Below are 17,654 nucleotides of genomic sequence, written 5' to 3' on the forward strand. Positions count from 1 at the left end.
CCTTCCTCCCTTCCTCCCTCCCTTCCTTCCTTCCTTCCTTCCTTCCTTCCTTCCTTCCTTCCTTCCTTCCTTCCTTCCTTCCTCCTTCCTTCCTTCCTCCCTTCCTCCCTTCCTCCCTTCCTCCCTTCCTCCCTTCCTCCCTCCCTCCCTCCCTCCCTCCCTCCGTCCCTCCTCCCTCCCTCCCTCCCTTCCTCCCTTCCTCCCTTCCTTCCTTCCTTCCTTCCTTCCTTCCTTCCTTCCTTCCTTCCTTCCTTCCTTCCTTCCTTCCTTCCTTCCTTCCTTCCTTCCTTCCTTCCTTCCTTCCTTCCTTCCTTCCTTCCTTCCTTCCTTCCTTCCTTCCTTTTATCTTGATCAAGAGTTATTTCCCTATTATTGATATTTGCACTAGAGTGATCTTTTAGAGTCTACATCCCCATCAAACCATGTGATCAAGCAGTTGTTTTTCTTCTGTGTTTCTACTCCCACAGTTCTTTCTCTGGGTGTGGATACATTCTTTCTCATAAGTCCCTCAGAATTGTCCTGGTTCATTGAATGTAATATTCTTTCTGCTGTATCTCTTCCCACACCTTTGAAGCTGCAAGGGTACGAGACTTTGTCAATTTGGGTGCTCCCCGAGTCAGCTTTGTAGATAGGCTTTGAGAGTTGCTATGGCCAAAAAATCTCATCATACTGGGCCACGGTTCAGGTGTGTTAATAAGCATTTAATAAGTGTTTACAATGTGCCAGGTACTGCACTTAGCGCCCCAATATTGTCAAACAAGATGGTTCCTGTTCTCAAGAATTTATTATCTTATATGGGAAGATAGCATGTATAGGAACTTTGAGGATGGGGGAAGGGGAATGGGAAGAGAAGGAAGGGCATCTGTTCAGGGATAAAGGAGTTCAGGGATAAAGGAGAGAGAGCCCAGGTAACAGTGAGGACTGGGGTCTGTTTTAAAATGGTGGCCAGGGAAAGGAGTATCCAATGAGGTGAGGAGGACGCCAGAGTAATCAGTCTTATGAAATCAACAGCACCTTTTGCAAAGGGAAAAGCGCTCTTTAGTACTTCAGTTCTACAGGTGATTTGTGATCTCATCAATGTGGATTTCGGGTACCTCCTTTTATTGGTATAGACCACTACCCATCCACCTCTTCCCTTCCTGTGCTATCCTTATCTGTGTTCTGTGACTTCTGTAGAGACTCTGTCCCCAGAAGGCTGGAGACCTCCTCCAAGTCTTTTAAACAGTTTTTAAAATTAAAAAAAATTTAAACCCTCAACTTCTGTCTTAGAATCAATACTAAGTATTGGTTCCAAAGTAGAAGAGTGGTAAGGGGGTTAAGTGCCAAGGTCACACAGCTAGGAAATGTCTGAGGTCAAATTTGAACCCAGGACTTCCCTAGGCCTGACTCTCAGTTCACTGAGCCACTTAGCTGCTCCTTATGCCTTTTAATATATTTTGTGGGAATCAATGAAACAGCCCTGTGCACCTGATTAATTTCTTAATATTTACCAAATGAATAATGATTTTGAATGTATTATGTAAGTCAATGTATAAATCTTCTTGTTTCTAGGCATTTTTTCCCCTAATATCCTTTTTAGATGGAGGGAGGAGATGTCTTGATGTCTGGGAGCAGAAGAAATGGGGAGTGTCCTTGCCCAGAGGAATTTTACACAGTATTATGAGCCAAAAGGAGGATTTTACAAAATCACTCAAAAGAAATGAAAGATATTGGTTTCTTAGAAAAATAGTTTAGCTTTTCCCTCTTGGTGTTGGAAATAATAAGCCTGCATCATCATCCTTGGACTGAGTTGGCAATGGCTAGATGACTCTTAAAGCGGACTCTTCATGCCATGACAATGCCTGCTTCTGAATCTGGATGAGTTCTGATGTTTCTGAGTGGCATGTTGTTTTTTTTTTCCCTCTTCGCAGGTCCCGTGCCTCGGACAGAATGCCAGTCAACTCCTCTCACCCTGTCCAAGCCCTGTTGGAGAGCTTCACTGTCCTTTCCGGCTGTGCAAGCCGGGGCACAACCAGCCTGCCTCAGGAGGTCCATATCCTGAATCTCCGGAATCCTGATGAAAGTCCTGGCCAGCCTCGGAGAGAGGTAGGGTGGATGCATTTGTTGCCAAAGCTGCTGTGCCTTTAATTAACAAACCAAAAGCCCAAGCTGATATGCCATTTTTCTGAACTAAATGGCCCCATTCCAGTGCTTTGGTCAACCTATGAATGAGAAGCTCTTTAATGGAGAACTGTGTTCTGATCTGAGGAAGAGGATGCTAGGGAAATAGGGAAGTGTTTCAAGAAGGGAATTCCTTAGAGGCCCATTGGACTTTGGAATCTCCCTATTCAGTGACTTTGAGAAATTTGCCCCAGTCTCTGAAAGAATTTTCTTTAGGAGTTCATATTTCAGAGGCATTGCCCATTAGTTAATAATAATAATGATGATGATGATAATGATAATAATAATAGTTGATGTTTAGATGGCTCTTAAAAGTTGTAAAGTATCTTTCCTGTATTACCTCATTTGGTCATTTTATTCTGTCTGTGCCTATATTTTATTAAAATATATTATATTATATACATTATTATATATTATTTATATATAATGTTATATTATATCTATGGACCTTGTTTCCTCTGTTTGAAAGTAAGTGCCTTGAGAGTAGGGATCATGTCATTCTTTGTTCTTGGATCCCCTTGCTGGGGGGAATACTAGCTCCCTGTGCTTGGGACACCATGACTTAATAAATGCTTAGTGATTGACTAATTGGTTATGATTTTTAACCCAGTGAGACAGGTACTCCAGGAATTATTATCACCATTTTACAAGTGAGGAAATTGAGGCTGAAAGAAGTTATGGGACTTTGGGGAGGTCACATAGTGTTGGGGGTGGGATTCACATCTAATGCTTCCTGAAGCCAAGCACGAGCCTCTATCCTCTGTGACCCACTACCCTCCCTGTAGATCAGGGGGTCCTCATCTTTTTTGTGTGTAGTGGATTGCTTTGGCCATGTTGGTGAAGCATGTGGACTCCTCAGAATTATGTTTTGTCTTTTAAATTTTAAACTTGAAGGACATGCTAAATTTCAGCATGACTCCCTTCCCCTGTCGAAATTTATTGACCGCTTCAAATCTATCTCTGCATCTGGCCTGTGAACCCCAGTTTCTGACTCCCCTATGAACATGTTTCTAAGCTATTATTTTCCAGGGAAGCGGTAAGAATGGTGGATTACTCGGTTGGGGGGAATCCTGCCATGATAGAGATTAGGATGAATTGGTCAATATAATATGTTTTGACAGAATGGGTTATCTTATCCACTGATCTACCAACAAATATTTATTCACTGCCTACTGTGTGCTAGGCGCTGTGTAGTAAGTGCTGGAGATAGAAAGATGGAAGTGAAGCAGTCTTAGCCCTCAAGGGGCTTACCTTCAAATGAAGGAGACTGCACTGGGCAGGTAGGTGGTGCAGTGAGCAGAACATCAGGCTCGGAAGCAGAAGACCCAAGTTCAGATCCTACCTCAGACACTTAACTAGCTGTGTGGCCCTGGGCAAGTCACTTGACCTCTGTTTGCTTCAGTTTCCTCATCTGTAAAATGGAAATAATAACAGTAGCTACCTCCCAGGGTTGTTATGAGGATCCAGTGAGGTAATAATTGTAAAACACTTTACACAGCCCCTGGAACAAAGTAAGGGCTTTATGTATAGGTATTTAGCTTTAGAAAGGAGTGTATTACAATTGGTGGAGATTGTTAGGAAAGGCAGGTAGGACTTGAGCTGAATTTTTTTTAAACCCTTACCTTCTGTCTTAGAATCTATACTGATTATTGATTCCAAGGCAGAAGAGCAGTCAGGGCTAGGCAATGAGGGTTAAGTGACTTGCCCAGGGTCATGTAGCTAAGAAGTGTCTGAGGTCAGTTTTGAACCCAGAACCAGTCTCTAGTCCTGACGCTCTATCTACTGAGCCACATAGTTGCTCCTTGAGTTGGGTTTTGAAGGAAGTGTTTGAGCCAATCTGTGTCTTTATCAATCCACTGTGGATGAACATTTAATAAGTACCTACTATGTGCTAGGTGTTATGTTCCTCTGTCATTTCAGTAGCTCCTCAGATGCATCTGAAATATTAGGAACTCTTATAGGGAAAGGGAAATCACATGACCTATGATCACACTAGGGATTAGGAAAAACTCTTTTTTGCTAAAAATCATTCCTTGTTGACCTTTCTTTTGCTCAGATCTGGACAGTTTCCCAAACCATTCATTTAGTATCACTTATATACTTTTTCTTCTCTTCCTCCTCCTTTCTCCTCCTCCTCCCCTTCGGGCTAGAGTGGGAGGCTGGGAGGGCAAAGCAAAAAGGAAACAGATTTAGATCTCAAATGTGTGCAGAGTTGGCTGTCTTCAAAGTAGGATTCTGTAACCCACTCTGATAGGTTGTAAATTCCCATTCCTGTTCTTTTGGGGTCATTCCGTAGCTGCAGGAACAAATATGTACGCTCCCATTCCTTGGTCCTAGGAATGCAGCTTTCCATCTCCACTTCTGGGGGGGGGGGGGGAAGAATGTGTAGGGGAAGAGAGGGAAGGAACTGCAGCTCTTGTCAGCGCTGGGGACTGCAGGGGCTGGGAAGACACCAGCAATTGCTCCTTTAGCGATGTCCTGTCCAGAGAGATGAAAAAACAACTGTCTCAGCTCGGAGGGCCAAGTGTTAGCAGTTCTGGTGTTAAATTGAGCAGTACTTGTGTTTACTCTGAAAATAGATTCAGATCAATTGCTGTAGCGAAAGGAAAACATTTCAAGAGAGATCGGGAGGGTTTGCCCACTCTGGTGTTCATCTTGCCCTACTATGTGAAAGCTGTTGCTGCATGCCATTTTGCTTAATTAAGCATCTCCTTAGCACCAACCCTTCTCTGGGCCTGGCTCTAAAAAGGTCCCTGTCCTCAAAGAGTTTGGAATAAATGATGATAACAATAACAACAATAACAATAATGATAATAGCCAGAAGGGGCAGAGAGGTGGCACAGTAGATAGAGTGCCAGGAATGGCGTTGGGAGGACCTGGTTTCAAATTTGTCCTTAGACACTTCCTAACTGTGTGACCCTGAGCAAGTCACTAAACCTCATTGGTCTAGCCATTGCTCTTCTGTCTTAGATTGTTACTAGGACATAAAGTCAGGATTTAAAAAATAATAATCATCAGAGTTTATGGACTTCTTTAGTCAGTTGATTGTCAATACTATCCTGGGTGGAGGAGCATATTTATTATATTATATTATATTATGTTATGTTATGTTATGTTATGTTATGTTGTGTTGTGTTGTGTTGTGTTGTGTTGTGTTGTGTTATGTTATGCCATGTTATATTATGTCACATCACATTATATTATGTTATATGATATTATCATATGTTATTATATCATATATGACATGATATGTTATGTCACATCATGCTATGTCATATTATGTTATATCATCATATTACATTATATTATATCATATTATGTTATGTTATATCATATCATGTTGCATTACTTCATATTATGTTGTATTCTGTTATGTTGTGATATGATATATTATATTTCATTATATTTTATCATATACTTTTATGTATTATATTATTATATGTCATATAATAACAATATATAAACTTATGGCCATTTTACAGATAAGGACACTGAGGCTAAAAGGTTAATGGTTTGCATAGCTAGTCCCATGGTCACATAGCTAGTAAGTATCTGAGAAAGGATTTGAACTCAGGTCTTTATGACTCCAAGTCCAACTGTATTCTCTGTTTCACCTTCCTGCCCAGTTCTATCCTAGTGTGTGTGTTTGTATGAGTATACATGTTAAAAAAAAATAGAGAATGATGGAGATAAATAAGAAAGTCATACAGAGGACCAAAGGGATATATAAAGAGGAAAAGAACACTTTTAGGAATTGGAATCAGGAAAAACTACATAGTGGAGGTGAACCTTAGATTAGAGAAAAGATAGGAGTCTTTTAGGGGAGTGGTATGTGGAATGCTTGGTGCAAATGCATGGTGTCAGAGAATGCAATCATTTAGTTTGGCTACAGTGTACGGAGTGTGAAGGGGAATAATACTGTGAAATAAATCTGAAAAGTCTGACTGTGGAAGGTTTTAAAAGCCACATTTAGGAATTTGGATTTTAACCTAGAGGTCACAGGGAGCCATAGGAGACTGGTGAGCAGAATAACAATAACTGTCCTCCATAGATGGCTTTAAGTTTTCAGAGTACTTTACCCACATTATCTTGTATGATCCTTTCAGCAGCCCTGAGAGGTAAGTGATACAATTATTATTTCTATTAGATGGGGAAATGGAAGCAGAGAGACCCAACTAAAATTGTTACTTAGTTGTTGCATAACTAGAAAGTGTCTGAGGCACAATTTGAGTGTAAATTTTTTTATCCCAGGTCTAGTGTATCAGTCAGTAAACTTGCATGTGTGCATGTGCACACACAGTCCCTGCTCTCAAGGAGCCCATAGTTTGATGGGAGAGACAATATCTTCATTCATTCAGTTAACAAACATTTATTAAAAGTCTACTATGAGTCAGGCACTGTGCTAAGCCATGAAGATACAAAGACAGACAAAAGACAGATCCTGCCCTCAAGAAGCTTATAGTCTAATGAGAGAGACAGTATCATTATTTCATTCAGTTAATAAACATTTATTAAAAAGCCTACTATGTGTTAGGTAACATGCAAATACCTAGGCGCAAACTAAGTCTAGACAGGGTAAACAAGAGACCATTAGCAGATGGAAGGAATAGCATTAAGGAGGATATTGGTCACCATGTTGCACTGCTTCTTCTAGGGACTAGAAAGATTATTTTGGCTGTTCTGTAAAGGATTGATTGGAGGAGACTCTAGAGACTGGAGCCTGGGAGTCTAATTAGGTGGCTGCTGTAATAGACTAGGTAGATGATGATGAAAGCTTGAACTGTGAGGCCGTGGTAGAGGGAACATAAAGCCGGGGACAGCCGTGAGACATGAAGTCGATTTTCTGTGTGTGTGTACACACACATGTATGAAATTCATAAAAGGAAATGACTTCAATGGAGAAAGATTTTGAAATGATTGGTCAGAAGGGAAAAGTGTGAGATTTCCTAAAGGTAGGTCTGGTAAAAACCTATTGTTGAAAACAATGTCAGCTGGTTGTGTTTTTTTCTAGTATGTTGGAAAGTATATATTAGGAAATTGAGTTAGACACTAGGAATGGTGCCTATTTATGATGATGAGCTTCCAAAGGAAATTGGGTGATTTCCATCCTTGGGGACCCATAAAACACAAATGGTTGTAGTCTATCCCTTTAAAAAAAACCCTTACCTTCTGTCTTAGAATCAATACTAAAAGGGCAGCTAGGTGGCTCAGTGGATTGAGAAATGGAAGGTCCTGGTTCATATCTGGCCTCAGATGCTTCCTAGTTGTGGGGCCCTGGGCAAGTCACTTAACCCTCATTGCCTAGCCCTTACCACCATTCTGCCTTGGAACCAATGCTTAGAATTGATTCTTTTTTCTTTTTAGTTCCAATACAGAAGGTAAGGGTTAAAAAAAAATCAATTCTAAGTATTAGTTCCAAGGCAGAAGAGCAGGAAGGGCTAAGCAATTGGTGTTAAATGACATGGCCAGGGTCACACAGCTTGGAAGCATCCAAGGCCAGATTTGAAGCCAGGTCCTCCTAACTCCTGGTCTGGCTCTCTATCCACTGAGCCACCTAGTTGTTCCTGGTCCATTACTTTTGTAATTGAGCCAACAGACCAAGTGATCTTTGGAAATCCCATCTAGTCCTCTGATTCTACTATCTGGTAGAGACACAAAGTCTCATATTTTTATAAATAAACATACACATACATATATGTGTGTGTATATATATATATATATAAAGACAGAGGGAGAGAGAGAGAGAGAGAGGAGAGAGAGAGAGGAGAGAGAGAGAGAGAGAGAGAGAGAGAGAGAGAGAGAGAGAGGAGAGAGAGAGAGAGAGAGAGATTGTGGGCAAAGGAGCCAGAAAGTCAGGGACAGGACAGGAAATGCAAAAAAGGGAAGGGCTTGTTTATAGATGGAAGGTGGGGGAATGGATGGAGAGAATCCTAGTACAAGAGTGAAAAAAAAAGTATTAAATATCTTTCAATTCCTGTGTACGTGAACATGGAAATATAATATCATTGCAGCTTGCAAATAGCTTTCAAAATTCATCAAGTTTGCCAAAATTCTATTCAACCCATAAAATTTGCATTGGCTTCCTTCCCTTTTACCAATACTACCTCCCCTTCCCTCCGCTCTGGTAACCTTACCTGACTTTTTGCTATTCTCTGTGGATGACTCCTTTTTTATGGATATACAATTATTAGAGCCATGAAGGAAATGGAATTGCTATATTTTGAGGATTATTTGTAGATTGGCCAGTCAATGAGTCAACCTTTATTAAATAACTCTTACATACCAGACATTGCAGTGACCTATGCCCTGCCCTCAAGGAATTTGAATTCTACAGCTTAGTTTAAAATTAAATTAATTAATTCTTTTTCATAAAAATTTTATTATTATTTTAAAATTCTACCTGTGATAATAGAATTTTACGTTTCGAATTGGTTGTGGTTTCAGTAATGACTGACTTTGTGACCCCCCCTCTGGGTTTTCTTGGCAGAGGTATTAGAGTAGTTTGCTATGTCCTCCTCTGACTCATTTGACAGATAAGGAAACTGAGGCAAAGTTAAATGACTTGACTAAGGTCACACAAGGAAGGATCTGAATCTGTGAATCTGCTGTGCCACCTAGCTTCCCTAACTTAGATCTAGACTGGACCTTAGAGGCCATCTGGTCCAACTTTTTTATTTCCCAAATAGGGAAACTGAGGCCTACACTGGTGTCCTAACTTGACCAAGGTAACCTTGTTGGTAAATGGCAAAGATGGAATTTGAGTGTGGGTCCCCTGATTTGAAACCTAGTACTTTTTTATTGCATCCTGCATCTTTCTTTATTCCCCCAGGTGATTAGATGCTCAAAAGTGTGCCTCAAGGTAATAACTCATGCCAGCTGTTGAGGAAATTGTTAGACCTATGCTTAAAACGTTTTAAAGGTCAGTAGAGTTTTTAAATAAGACATGTGCTTTATGGGAGCATATAAATAGCCTTTGGTACCAAGACTGGGTGTGATGTTGGCCTCACTTCTGTACTCTCATCAGGACATCATCATCAACTTAGAGCTGTATACAGTGTACTGTATTTTGGATCGACGGGCCTTACCTCCTGTTTGTAATCATTGCTTTTGGATACGGCTTTCCAGAAAATGAACAGGAAACTGGGGAAAGACTCTTTGGCGACAACACAAGAACAGAAGAGTGTAAACAAGTCAGAAAATCTGATTTTTCAGAGAGGAGAAGCATCCTGGAAACAAGGGGGGTGGGGTGGGGAGCAAATGTTGGCTTTTTCATCATTATAAAAATCAGTTCCTAGTTGCTCTTTGTCTTAGAAAGTCAGATGCATCCATCATCCCTCATCTCCAGTTAGCCTAGGAAGGGTTGGCTTTTGTGATGTTTCCCCTGTGCCTAGAAGCAATGATAGCAACACCAAAGGGTTGTTTCCTGCAAAACACTTTCATTAGTTACTAGAGTGGCTGTGATTTTGTTTACTGGAATTTATTTTTGACCTTCCTTTGAAGTGGCTTTGTTTGACCTGATCAATTGTTTGAGAGGTTGTTAATACAATTAACTCTCTCTCTCTCTCTCTCTCTCTCTCTCTCTCTCTCTCTCTGTCTCTCTGTCTCTGTCTCTCTCTGTCTCTGTCTCTCTCTGTCTCTCTCTCTCTCCCTCTTCTCCCTTCCTCTCTCTATTTCCCTCTTTCTCCTCTTCTTTTTTGTTCTTTTTCTACCACCACCACCATCTTTGCCTCCTCTTTCTCTTCTTCTTTCTCCTTCTTTTCCTTCTCTTTTTCTTTCTTTTCCTTCTCCTTCTTCTCCTTCCTTCTCTTTCTCCTCCTCCTCCTTCTCCTTCCTTCTCCTTCTCCTCCTCCTTTCTTCTTTCTTCTTCAACAGGAAAACCCAGCCTTGAAAGCCCCCCACCAAATTCTATGCAGATGTGAACAGGAGATGCTTCCTCAGTTTGTTTGTTGAGTTGGATTTATTGATCTTAATTCACTGGGTTTCACATGCTTATTTTTGGTCCTTATTTATGTCTGTCCTGAATTATAATTATATATTTTTTTCAAAAGAATAGTTTTTCTTAATCTCTCAAGTCTGATTTTCTCCAGAAAAGAGATTGTAGACAGAATACCTGAGGTTCATTTTGAGGCATGTTCTGGAATAGGGAGAATGAGGTATGACTTGTTTTTAAGTAACAACAAGAACAGTAATGTTATTAGTTGCTATGACCTAAACAGAAGGTCAGTTTCTTTATTTTTTTGGTCACAATGTTAATTCAGAATCATCTGCTTTGTGGATTTCTAGGTAATCTTGCCTGGAAGTTCAATTTTCCTAAAATTCCTCATTTGTTAAATTTAACATGTATAGATACTATAACCATTGGACATCTGTGTTAATAAATTAATTTCTATAAAAACCAGTGATATCAGCTACCACCTATATAGCCCTTTAAGATTTGCAAAGTACTCCATAAATATGATCTCATTTTATCCTCAACACCGGTAAAGTAGATGCTGTTATTATCCCCATTTTACAATTAGGAAACTGAGGTCAACATGTTTGAGTGAATTGCCCAGGGACACACAGCTAGTAAGTATCTGAGGCTAGATTTGAATTCAGGTCTGACTCCTAGTCTAACATTCCTTGTCATCACTCAGGAATATGGATTATGGGCTTTTCCTACTCAACGCATTGTGCTGGGGGCTGCTGCTGGGAGAATTGGAAAGATATGGCCTCTGCCTTTCCACAGATAGTTTTTGGGTGTTGCCTAGGTGCTAGAGGTTACAAAGACAAAAAGTCAGTTTCTGCCAGTGTCGAGCTTGCATTGTACCGAGTTTTTAATAGCTTAATCTGGACTAGATGCTTTGGCTGCGTGTTAGAAGGAGTACTTGGTATGTGAATAACTTTCCCTTTGCCCTGGGTTGTTGCCCCTCCTTTCCCCACCCTACATGGGACATTTGGACCCAGTGGGTCCTACTGGAGTGGGTGAAACCTCTTTCCCGTGGTGCCCACTTGAGTTCAGCAGAAGAGACGTGCCTGAAGAGAAAGGGCATGGACACTCCCACCCAATGGATGTCTGCTGCAGCCCGGACACTCACAACTCTGCCATCCCTAGCAGGCTGGGATGATTTCCAGGGCAGCTTCCTTTTAAACAAGCTGCAGGCGATACTCTTGCCTGGCCTCTGTTTGTTTGGGAATTGGACTTTTTCATAAATACCCAGTGTTTGCATTTGAGTGGTTTACTTTGACACTCGCTCACTCTTTGCCGCACACGAGATCTCAACTGTAAATATTTCCAGGTTTGTTTTTCTCTGTGTGGGCACGAGCTGCATTAAGGCTGGAAGGGAGATCTTCAGGAGAGGGGCAGCCATGGAGAACCATCGCCCTCAGCAGGGAAGCGTTTGGGTCTGGGTGCAGGAACAGTCCTGTGTTCCTGCAGGAGACGCTGAAACAATCTCCATCCCCGGCTCTCTCTTACCAGTCAGTGTCTTCTGGGATAGTGGCTTTTTTTGGTGTGTGGATGTACCTTTTCCTTTAGGCCTAGCTGGCGTTTTCTTTCGTGGGAAGATTTATTTTTTTATTTTTTATTGTCATGCAAAACACACTTCCATATGGGTCGTTGTTGTAAGAGCAAAGTCATACATGACCAGAACCCTCAAATAAAATCCTAAATACATCCATGTGAAATACAGTTCTTTCTCTGGAGGTGGCTAGCATTTCACAGGAAGATTTATTATGAACTAAGATAATTAGAATGAAAAGAGAGGAGGCAACAGGGCAGCTGGGTGGCTCAGTGGGCAGAGAACCAGAGCTAGAGTTTCATGGGAAGATTTATTATGAACTAAGATAATTAGAATGAAAAGAGAGGAGGCAACAGGGCAGCTGGGTGGCTCAGTGGACAGAGCTAGAGTTTCATGGGAAGATTTATTATGAATTAAGATCATTAGAATGAAAAGAGAAGAGGCAATGGGGCATCTGGGTGGCTCAGTGGACAGAGAACCAGAGCTAGAGGTGGGAAATCCTGGGTTCAAATCTGGCCTCAGACACTTCCTAGCTGTGTGACCTTGGGCAAGTCATTAACCCTATTGCCTAGCCCTTACCATTCTTCTGCCTTGGAACCAATACATAGTATTGATTCTAAGATAGAAGGTAAAAGTTCAAAAAAGAAGAAAAGGCAGCAGTGTGCTGTGGAAACAGAACTAAACTTGAGTTATAATTTGAATCTGACTCTGTTACTTTAATGAGTTAACAAATGTCTTGATCCTCACATTTCCTTATCTCTAAAATGGGGATGGGGTAGGACCAGATGGCTTCAGAGGATCCTTTCCATCTCCTTTATGACTATTTTGTTCCTTAGAGGTCATCTAGTTCTACTCTCCTATTTAATTGATGGGGAAGTTCAACTCCAGAGAATGTATGACTTGCTCGAGAATGCATGATGATAACTGCTCATTCAGTCAGTCATTTTCACTTTTAAGAGTCTATTGTGGGTCAGGCACTATGCTAAGCAATAGGGGCACACAGAAAGGTTTTTAAAAAGTCTTTGCTCTCAAGGGACTCACAGTCTAATGAAGAAGGCAGCTTGAAAATTACATGCAAATAAGATGTATACAAGATAAATTAGAGAAAAGAAGGCACTAAGGTTTAGGGGACTGAGAAAGGAAGGCTTCCTGAAAAAGGTAGATCTTTGAATCCTGGTCCTCAGGGATGCTGTGGATAGAGTGCTGTGCCTGGAGTTAAGAAGGGTTAAATTTGACTGCAGACACATATTAGCTGTGTGACCCTGGGCACGTCACTTAACTTTGCCTCAGTTTCCTCATTTGTAAAATGAACTGGAGAAAGAAATAGCAAATGACTCCACTATCTTTGCCAAGAAAACCCCAAATGGGGTTTTGAAGAGTCTCTGACACAACTGAAATAATAGAACAACCTCAGGGATGTTTGTTCTGGATACCCTCTAAGATTTCTTTCCAGTTTCTGATTCTATGAGCATCTGCCTGAGCAGGAGTTGCAGACAGAGAAGAACATGGAAGAGTGGGACAAAGGGAGAATAAAGGACATTTTTATCATGTTTGGAACAAAGTAGAGAATAGGAGAGAATAGTAGGGCAAGCCAGATTCCTTGTGTGAATCAAGATATTGTCCAAAAGCAGAACTCAGAGATTTAGAAGATCATTGAGATTATTGAGTTGACATCCTCATCTTAGAACTGACACAAATGAGGACAAGAGGTAGCTAAAGGACTAACTAGTTAGAGGCAGAGGCAATATATAGGACCCTCATCTTCCCAACTGCAAATGCTGCATTCTCTCCATTAAACCATGATCACTCTTGAAGACTTAACTACCCAACTCATCCCAAAGAACTGAAAAGATAAACGAGACAGACTTTAAGCTTGTTCATGGACTTTTCCTCCAATTTACCTTGACGTTCCTCTTCTGGGCAAGAAGCTACAGTATGGCAGGAGTTTTTAGCACAAACTAGTGGGAAGGAAATCAGCCAATTATGTGAAGAAGTGTCTCAAAAGTGGTTTTTGGGGGTACACAGGGGAGCGGGGAGAAGCTATAGAAGACAAAGCAGGTCAATTAGAACCAACCCAGCTTCGACTTAAGCAAAATTTCTTAGCGTGTTTAAGAGGAAATTTCCAATCTCCAACCACAACTGGATGACTAAAATGTTGTTTCCCAAAGAGCCAGCTCTGGAGTTTTGAAAAATGGTGGAAATGGAAATTAACAAGGTAGAAATGTGGGCTCTAGCCATAGCCAACTCCAACCACCAGCCAAACCAAGGAGCTGCAGTGTTCTGCTTTTCCTTTCTCCCAATGCCCTCCATACGGGGTGAGAGGACCGTCTGTTTGGAGAAGCACATCATACTTCTATCAGAATGGTATGGAGATTGTTGACCTTTGCTCTTCTGCAATGAAAGACCTCATTGCAACACAAAGCAAGACTGTTTTATGTTGTGTGCTGTCTAAGAGTTGACAGTTGAGTTGAAAAAAGCATCTTGTATCATTTCCCCTTCCCCGCCCCCTCCTTCTGGCTGGAGTGCAAGATGGCCTTGGCCCGTCTTGCCCTCCACTAGAATGTTTCAATCAAAAGGGCATTTTGCCTTTATGGAGGCCAGGGCTAGAACACAGTCCTTTCATATCGTTGCCGTAGTAACCATTCTGGTGCATTTCTTTCTTCATTGTAAGGTTTCTCTGTTGTTAGGACATATTTCCATTAAGGCATCATTCGCAGATGAAAATGTGAGTTTTTGATTTTAAGATTTTTTTTGGCAACAGTAGAGACAAAACGAGTATGTGCAAATCCATATCCCAGATGGTTGGCTTGCTCTTTCTACTCCAGTGTACATATGCTGCCTGGCACACACAGAGCCTGGATATGCAGAGTCCAAAGTTCTTCCTTTTCTAACTCTGTTTCCTTGTTGTCTTGGCTTGACTGGGATCATAGGATCAAAAAAGTTATTTGGAGGATGAGATTTGAACTCAGTCCTCTCATTCCTTATCAAACTCTTTTCCCTCCATCATGTTGGTTTTTATATTTTTTTCTTCTGATATAAGAAACTTTACTACTAAATGAATCAATTTCATTCTTCCACACCATTTCTTAGATCCCATTTAGTCAACCAGAAAGATCATAACTCAACTGAAGTCCGTTAGCTAGTGAGACAGGAATGGGGGTGAGATGCAAACTCAGTTCTTACTTGATTCCAAGTCCAGTGTTATTTTCATGACAATTATTCTAATAATTTAGCACTTAGTTATTACGTGCTATCGACTCGAGAGGCAGTATGGCAGAGAGCTGGAATTGAAGCTAGGAAGTCCCTTCGTACAAAAAGTCACTTAAGTCCCTTAACATCTTAGTGTTTTTGGCATCTCTGTAATACCGAGATTCTTGACTTTTTTTTTTTTGAATCGTGGATCATTTTAGTATTCCAGCACAACCAATTGCTCCCCAACCCCCTTTTCAGAATAATAGCATTACAGATATTGAAGCAAAGATGTAATTTTCTTTTTTCCTATCCAAATTCATGGACCCTCTGAAATCTATCCCTGTTCACCCTGTTGGGGAGGCCCATGGACCTCAGATGAAAACGTCCTTTAAGCCTCTAAATTGCCAAGAAGGTGCCAACTTCCATTGGTGCTAGAAATTCCCCTCCTTGAGAATTCCCTGTAGTGGAGTAATCCTAGGATTTGCCCTCATCCTTTTTCATTCTTGTATATTGGCCTTAATTTCTAATTAGCCAGTAAGATTCTTGTTTGGTTTTCTGTCTTGAACTCCACTTCATAGAATCCCTTTCTTCCTTTAACATTTTGCTCAGGAGCTATCTTTTTCTTTTATTATTATTCCACACTAGCTACATGCACCTTTCCTCTCAAACTACCTTGTATTTACTTTGATTAGATTTGTATTTTATAAGTATAATTATTTTGTAATTTTTAATCATATCATTTAAAATAATTTTCTTTATAATTATCTTATTAGAATTTCTTTAAAATTCTCTTAAAAAAAACTTTACCTTCTGTCTTAGTATCAATTCTAAGATAGAAGAATGCTAAGGGCTAGGCAAGTGGAGTGAAGTGACTTGTCCAGGGTCACGCAAATAGGAAGTATCTGAGGCCATATTTGAATCCAGGTCCTCCCAACTCCAGGCCTGGTGCTCTCTTCTTCACTGTGCTACCCAGCTGTTCCTTTTTAAAAATTTTTTCTGAATATATTTATACAGGTACTTGTCCCTTCTCATTGCAATGTTGGCTTCTAATGAGTATGTATTATTTCCCTCTTTTTGGTACCTGTATCCCCAGTGCCTAATACAGTGCTTGGCATCTAGTCAGTGCTTAATAAATGTTTGTTTGACTCTTGACCTAATGTCTTTTATCCTTTCTTCTCTCCCCTTCACTATTTTTGTTCAGTCTTGTCTTTTTTTTTTAAACCCTCACCTTCTGTCTTAGAATAAGTAGAAAAGTGGTAAGGGCTGGGCAATGGGGATTAAGTGACTGGCCTAAGGTCACACAGCTAGGAAATGTGTGAGGTCAGATCTGAACCCAGGAACTGCCGTCTCTAGGCTTGGCTCTCAATCCACTGAGATACCCAGCTTCCCCCCAGTCATGTCTTCTTGACCCCATGTAGGGTTTTCTTGGCAAAGATACTGGAGTAGTTTACCATCCTTCTCCAGCTTATTTTGCAGATGAGGAAACTGAGGTAAACAGAGTAAAAGACTTGCCTAGGTTACATAGCTAATAAGTGTCTGAATCCATATTTGAACTCGGGTCCTTCAGAGTCCAGGACTGGCACTTTATCTACTATGCCACCTAAATAACCCCACTAGTGTTTTCCATTGATCCTCCCATCCCTTTTTTATTTCCCCAAATTACTTGTTTTATCTTGAACAAGAAGGCATGTGGACCCCAAGACCATCTTTTCATCATTGCCTTCAACTGGCTTCCTTCTCTTGGATGCTCCCACATATTGCTGTTTTTGATTTTTTACTAATTAATGCTCCCGCCCCCGAGTTTTACCTACTTCTTTAAATTCTCAGTGTCTGCTTCCATCCAGCTTTTCTCCAGCCCTCTTTAGGACTCTCTATTCCCTCCTTCCCTGGGCAGCAACTATGGGAGTTCGTCATCTGCCCCTGTGGTTTTCCCCAGGTGAATGGAGAACGGCATCCATGAGTCTTATTTGATGCCGTATCCCTTTGGAGGAGCCCAAGTGACCTGAGCTCAACTCTAAACCAAGGGTGTGCCGTGTACCAGGAACCGCTTTCATTCTGCGAGGCATCATCTGCCCCCTCCCCAATTATTTATCTATCACTTCCAGTTAGCTGGATCGTTTGATTTCAAAGAATGCCTTTCACCTCTTCCTTGATCAAGGCAGAAGATCCTGACTCTGCCATCTTGGTTCTAGCCTGAGGAGCCCTTGAAGGTATCCCTGCCTGGATAGTAATTTGTTCTCTGTTTAATGTGGCTTTCCCCCTTGTTGACTCTGGACTTGGGTCTTCGTAGCTTGTTTTCTAAGTCAGCTCCAAAGTTGCTGGTCATTGAATTTGGCAGCCTCTGCAAGCCCTTACCCACCAGAACTCCACAGGAAGTAGTGTGTCGGCCAGAGGAGTCTGTTTATTTAGAGCGTGGTGTCCAGCAGAGGCAACTCGTTTATGAGTGCACAGTCTTAAAGCCACAGGAATCAGCGTCTGCCTTGGTTGAAGCTGGGTCAACTTTCTTTTTCCTTTCTGGGCTGCTGTGAGACTTCAGTTAGATGCCCGGTTAATGGAAAGAATGTGGCGATTTTTCTCAGAGCTCTTTGACCAAGATGGCGAGACAGCACCAAAGTCTGTAAACTAGTCCTTTTACATTTTAAAGGGAGGGTGCAAGTCTCTCCCCCTCCCCCCAAAGTTCTGTTTTTTTAAAAAATAGTACTGATTTGGTTAGCTTGGGGAGTCACTCCACTGATGCAAGTTGCAACCCTTCTTACATTTTGTTGACTTTTGAGAGCTGCTGTGGCTAAAATAACTACCCAC

At 41.2% G+C, this 17,654-nt stretch overlaps 1 protein-coding gene across 3 annotated transcripts in view; it reads left to right on the plus strand.

The window, feature by feature from the left end:
- TGFBR3 (transforming growth factor beta receptor 3) overlaps nucleotides 1–17,654 on the plus strand; it is a 246,451-nt gene that overhangs the window by 100,986 nt on the left and 127,811 nt on the right. For all 3 annotated transcript variants that reach the window (XM_007480338.3, XM_007480340.3, XM_056815362.1), the window contains exon 3: nucleotides 1,911–2,085. In XM_007480338.3, coding sequence (XP_007480400.2) covers nucleotides 1,930–2,085 — 156 coding nt within the window. In that variant the 5' untranslated portion in view covers nucleotides 1,911–1,929. The remainder of the gene's footprint in view (nucleotides 1–1,910; nucleotides 2,086–17,654) is intronic.

Source organism: Monodelphis domestica, chromosome 2 (assembly GCF_027887165.1).
Source record: "Monodelphis domestica isolate mMonDom1 chromosome 2, mMonDom1.pri, whole genome shotgun sequence".
In the NCBI taxonomy this organism is placed as follows: Eukaryota; Metazoa; Chordata; class Mammalia; order Didelphimorphia; family Didelphidae; genus Monodelphis; species Monodelphis domestica.